At 51.3% G+C, this 5,518-nt stretch overlaps 1 protein-coding gene across 1 annotated transcript; it reads left to right on the top strand.

The window, feature by feature from the left end:
* Positions 1 to 2,212: 2,212 nt before the first annotated feature.
* On the top strand, positions 2,213 to 3,460 carry LOC121836689. The gene has a single exon (XM_042291651.1). It carries the CDS (start codon positions 2,213 to 2,215, stop codon positions 3,458 to 3,460), a length of 1,248 nt encoding a protein of 415 aa, XP_042147585.1.
* Positions 3,461 to 5,518: the final 2,058 nt, after the last annotated feature.

Below are 5,518 nucleotides of genomic sequence, written 5' to 3'. Positions count from 1 at the left end.
AAGAAGCACATATTTGCCATGTTGGTTTGCAGCGCCAGTGTTGTCGATTCATAAACGTCGTGCCTTGGTTTCCTTTCCAATTTTGTTATGTTTGTTGGTATTTGCTCGGGCGGCGCCGACCGTTTCCGGCTCTCAATTTCTACGCGCAAAAAACGCAATAGTTTTTCCAGCTCCTCACTTTCACTCGCTGGCGATCCAGGAGCGATGTTCATGAGCGTTCCGTTGGCCGCTTTTCCAGCAGGTACCTCCTTTGTGACGGATCTTTTGTCTCATAGTTCTTTAGTGGATGGTATTTCACAGTGATGACAATCGGGAGACTGGTCAAAATGGTTTCCACCCTCATGGTGGCGAAACTCCCAGGGAACGTAAGTCTCAGATGATGGTTTGGACATGATCGACTTCGCCGTTGCAAGGTTGTGCAGTCTTTTGAGGTTTTCACGTTGGATTCTCCGCTTGTCTCGAAAGTGCTTGAATATAATTGCGATAACAACCCTGTAGCACGCTGCTGTTGCGTGTAGTTTGAAGATCGCACTGGCGGGGGATCCAATCTATAGAGACCGAAGGTAATAAAATGTCTGGCCTTCGGCGAGTCCGGTGTTGCGATGTGCTGCGGCGTGGAATTGTTCCCAGATGGTTTGTCGCTGCGTGAGCTCCCCTCGGTAATGTAGAAATAGTAGTTTAGGGAGCTTCACTTCGAAGGCCTGTGAGGGTTGGTCTTTGCCGCTGTCGGCACCTGCGAGTGCTATGGTCGTGGTTGACTCTTGACGCGCGATCTTACTGTGTAAGAATTTCCTCTTTGACATTGCGAAGTTTTTGAATGTTGGCGATAAATCTTTCATAAAAGTTCTCCAGGGAGTTAACATCTCGTCCGTATCGGGTCACACACTCTAAAAAAAGGGTATCACCTTACACCCTTTTGTCCCATATGTTAGCGCCAGCATTAGCGTGATGAACATCGCGCCTTTTTTTTTTGAGTATCCGCCATATTGTGTTTATCGAGACGATCGAGACCATCGAGGCGGTAGGATAGGCATCCGGCTCGCACCCAAGTTTTCGAGTTTGTACCCAATGTACGTTTTAATTGTTCTCAAATCAACCATACAGTTTTTCTATTACAATCAGAAGTGGGATGCAACTACCACTTACATTGATCGGTGACGAGTTCCGGTGGGTCGTCAACAGCAACAACGCTTCGAAGCCTAACCGCAAACCACGTGTGACGCAGTGAGTCCACGAGTGACCTACGATGTCGAGGAAGGACGTCAAGCCCGACCCGTCAGTTCAGGACAATGCTCCGGCTGTGATGGAGATGATGGCTTAAGTGTTGCGCCAGAATCAAGAACTCTTCGAACGCCTGACGCTGTCACAGATGAGTCGACCAGCATCTTCGGACGTCGCCATGCGGGTGTCTCCGGATGCGTCGGCAGCGGTTCCCAAGTTCACGGGACTCGAGGGTGATATCGTGGCCAACGAGTGGGTCAAGGAATTCATCCAGGTCGCCGAGTTGGCAAGATGGAACGACGACGAGAAAATCATTGTGGCGAAGCTCAAGTTGTCGGGACCCGCGCGCGATTGGCAGCAGTCAACGGCTATGGCGTGGAAAGCCTGGTCTGCCTGGGAGGCCGCGTTTCGGGACGCGTTCGTGCGCCCACCTACCAAGACGGAACAGTGGCGGATCATGGAGCAACAAGTTCAGAGGAAAGGCGAGTGTCATGAAGCATACGTTCGCGAGAAAGAAAAACTCTGCGTGCTCCTCGGGCTTAACGTGGACGAAACGAAGGAAGAGATCATCACATGACTACTTTCGAGAGAGCTGAGTTACGCTATGCGGAATCAAACACACCACTCTGTGAACGACCTCCTGCGTGACATAAAAAGCTTCGAGCACTTCGAGAAGAACCGAGATGCGAAGTTCGTGTCAACTGGAACCTCGATACCCAAGCCATCAGTGGAGCTACCGTCCGTGCCGCAACAGAACAAAGCGACAGCACGCGGCGTCAAGTGCTACAATTGCCAAAAGCTGGGACACTACGCGAAGAATTGTGACAAACCCCCTCGACCACGAGTGTACACGAGGTGCGGAGGAGAGGGCCATGGTACGAGAAACTGCCCCAAACGTGAGTCGGATGCACCGCAAGTGATCACAGTGCGTTGTGAAAACAAGACCTGTTCGTGAGAAAGCTTCAAGCAGATTGAAATCGAGGGAGAACCAATGATCGCCCTTCTGGACATGGGAGCAAGAGTGAGTCTCATGAAGGCGCAGTGTGCCAAGCTTCTCGGTAAGGAGATTCAAGGCAACACAGGAGTACTAAGAGGAGTGGGCGGTGAGTGCATGTCACTGGGCGAGGTGCGTGTCAAGATTCGCTGCGATGAGCACGAGGTGGATGAGACCACAATGCGCGTTGTCGGAAACAACGTTTTCACTGGACCCGACGTAATTATAGGGGCTAACATCATTGACCACCCTCACCAGGTATTGATCAGGAAGCATGGACAAACTGCACTGGTGGATGAGCGGTGCTATCCATTTCTACGGGATTTTCACGTGGAGCTGGAGGACAACAGAGTAGTGCTTCGTGCATCAGAAACCGTGACAGTCCCAAAGAACTGCATCCAGTGGGTCACAGTTACGACTGGGAATAAGACATTTGAGGGACCCCACGTCTTCTCAACGGGTGGGGAAATTGACATTCTTTGCCAAATGAGAGGAGGCAAGACAGACATCCCCGTCGTCGGTGCTGTGGACTGCAACGTCACTTTGAAGAGGGGACAAGTCGTGTCACGATGCCAGTTTTCACCGATGAATCCTGACGTACCTGATGTATACAGCGTGCTGCAGCAGGTCATCGAAAGCGAGCCTGGAAAACGGGAGAAGAGACTCGCACCGATAACAGCAGAAGAGGTCAATGTTAGTCCCGCCATAACCGAAGACGAGAGACGTGAACTGTGCCAAGTCATCAACGAGCACCGAACATGTTTCGCGCAGAACATGACTCAACTGGGACGTACGGATGTGGTTACGATGAAAATCGAAGAAAAGTCAGGAAGTGCGCCTGTTAAAAGGTCGCCGTATCGTGCATCCTGGAGTGAACGCGAGGTTCTGCGCAAGATTACAGACGACCTCAAGGCTAATGGCCTCATCCGCGACAGCAACTCGGAGTACAGTAGCCCTGTTCTCTTGGTGAGGAAAAAGACTGGTGAATATCGCATGGTAGTCGACTACCGTCGCCTGAATGCCCAAACAGTCAAGGACAGCTTTCCACTGCCACGGGTTGATGAAGTATTGGACCAACTCGCTGGAAACACTCTCTTTAGTGTTCTGGACATGGCCCATGGTTACTTGCAAATCCCCATGGATGAATCGTCCATCCACAAGGCTACTTTCACAACTCCAGATGAACGTTTCGAGCCCCTGCGTCTATTCTTTGGGCTAGCTAACGGACCTCCTGTCTCTCAGTGAATGATCTCAAGGGTGCTAGGACCACTGGGCTTGAATGTTGCAACCTGCTACCTAGATAGCATCTTGGTACCAGCCAAGGGCTGGCCAGAGATGCTGGTGAAGCTACAGCAGGTGTTGGACACAATTTCCAAGGCCGGTCTGACTCTGAGACTGTCGAAGTGTGAGTTTGGGAAGACAGAAGTCGAGTACTTGGGAGTGGTGTTGACACCTCAGGGGATCCGACCAGGAAGCAGAAAACTCTCGGCGATCATGGATATGCCCAGACCTACCAGTGCGACCGAACTTCGACGTTTCTTGGAGCTCGTGAGCTTCTTTCGAAAGTTTGTACCGCAACATGCAAACATCGCCGCACCCCTCCATGGGCTGCTAAAAGCTGGAGCAGTTTTCGAGTGGTGCCCAGAGGCAGATGAAGCCTTCACCAAGCTCAAGGAGAAGTTGGTGTCAGCTCCCGTGTTGGCACTATTTGACCACCGTAAGGAGACCGAGCTTCACACTGATGCGAGCAGCAAGGGACTTGCAGTCATGCTCCTGCAAAAAGGGGATACAGCTTCTTGGAACCTAGTGTACTGCGTTAGTCGGCGTACAAGTGAGACTGAACAGAAGTATCACTCCAGCCGACTGGAACTTTTGGCAGTTGTGTGGTCAGTGGGACGACTGCGCTGTCACCTGCTGGGAGTGAAGTTCACTATCGTCACAGACTGAAGTGCTACGCTGTACCTAAACACATGGAAATCCATGAAACCTTAGATTGCCCGCTGGTTCGAAGAACTGTGTGACTATGACTATGTCATACGGCACAGACCAGGAGCTCAAATGGAACATGTGGATGCACTCAGCCGTGCCACAAGTGATGAGCGCGAGCTAACAGCAGATGGTGATCAGGACAAAAACCCAGAACTGTGCATCGCACCTGTCTACTACACAGTACCGGTTGAAGACAAAGTAGCTATGATCCAGGCACAAGACCCAGAGTTGAGAGCTCTACTTGAGATACTGCACAAACCTACAAGTGAACGTACCTCTTCGGAAAAATCCCAAGTGCACAATTTGGAAGTGCGCCAGGGGATCTTGGACTACCAGCTCCAAAGCGGAACAAGCTCACGGAAGCTTTTCGTGGTCCCACGAAGTATGCAGAAGTTCATCACGGTGAAGTTTTACGACTTTAGTGGTCACTTCGCTGTTGACAAGACTGTGGCTAAAATCCGCGAGAAGTTCTGGTTTCCCGGAATGGTGGCGTATGTGAAGCAACATGTACGACAGTGCATCGAATGCTTGTTCCTCAAGCAACCAGGTGTTAAGGTACAGGGAAAGCTTAACCCTATCGGACCAGGCCTGCGACCGTTCGAAATCGTCTACATGGATCACTTGGGTCCTTTTGTAAAGAGTACACAGCGCAATAACGTCCTGCTGGTGCTTGTCGAGAACCCCACTAAGTTTGTTCGGCTACGTGCATACCCCAGCACAGAAACAAAGTATGTGCTCAGGTTCCTGGACGAGTTCATCTGCGACTACGGTGCCCCTCGCGGGTCATAACTGACCGAGGAAGTTGCTTTACCTCAAGAGGCTTAGAGGACTACTGTCTGATAAGAGGGATCAAGCACACATTGAATTCGACACAGCGACCTCAGGCAAACGGCCAAGTCGAACGGATCAACCGAATACTGATCCCAGCAGGCATCAACACAATACCAAACTCAACGTGACTGGGACCATCACCTGCAGAAGGTACAAGCAGACATCAACAGCACTGTCAGCAAAACCACAGGCCGTTCCCCATTTGAACTTTTGTATGGATTTGTGCCAGCGTTAGGAAGCAACCTCCAAGAACTGGTCCCACCTGGCACAGAGCACCAACGGAGTGTCCACGATTTGCGGGAGGAAGCCAGGCTGGCGATTCTGGATTCTCAAGCTGGTGCTAAACGACGGTATGACCAGAGACACTGTGATGCGCTCCACTATGCAGTAGGTGACGTGGTGGTGGTGAAGCGAGCACCTGTTTCTACTGGAGAGTCCACCAAGTTGAAGCCTAAGTACCGAGGACCCTACACGGTTGTAGAG

Source organism: Ixodes scapularis, unplaced genomic scaffold (assembly GCF_016920785.2).
Source record: "Ixodes scapularis isolate PalLabHiFi unplaced genomic scaffold, ASM1692078v2 PGA_scaffold2__306_contigs__length_199485367, whole genome shotgun sequence".
In the NCBI taxonomy this organism is placed as follows: Eukaryota; Metazoa; Arthropoda; class Arachnida; order Ixodida; family Ixodidae; genus Ixodes; species Ixodes scapularis.
This window is presented reverse-complemented; position numbering and strand designations above follow the sequence as displayed.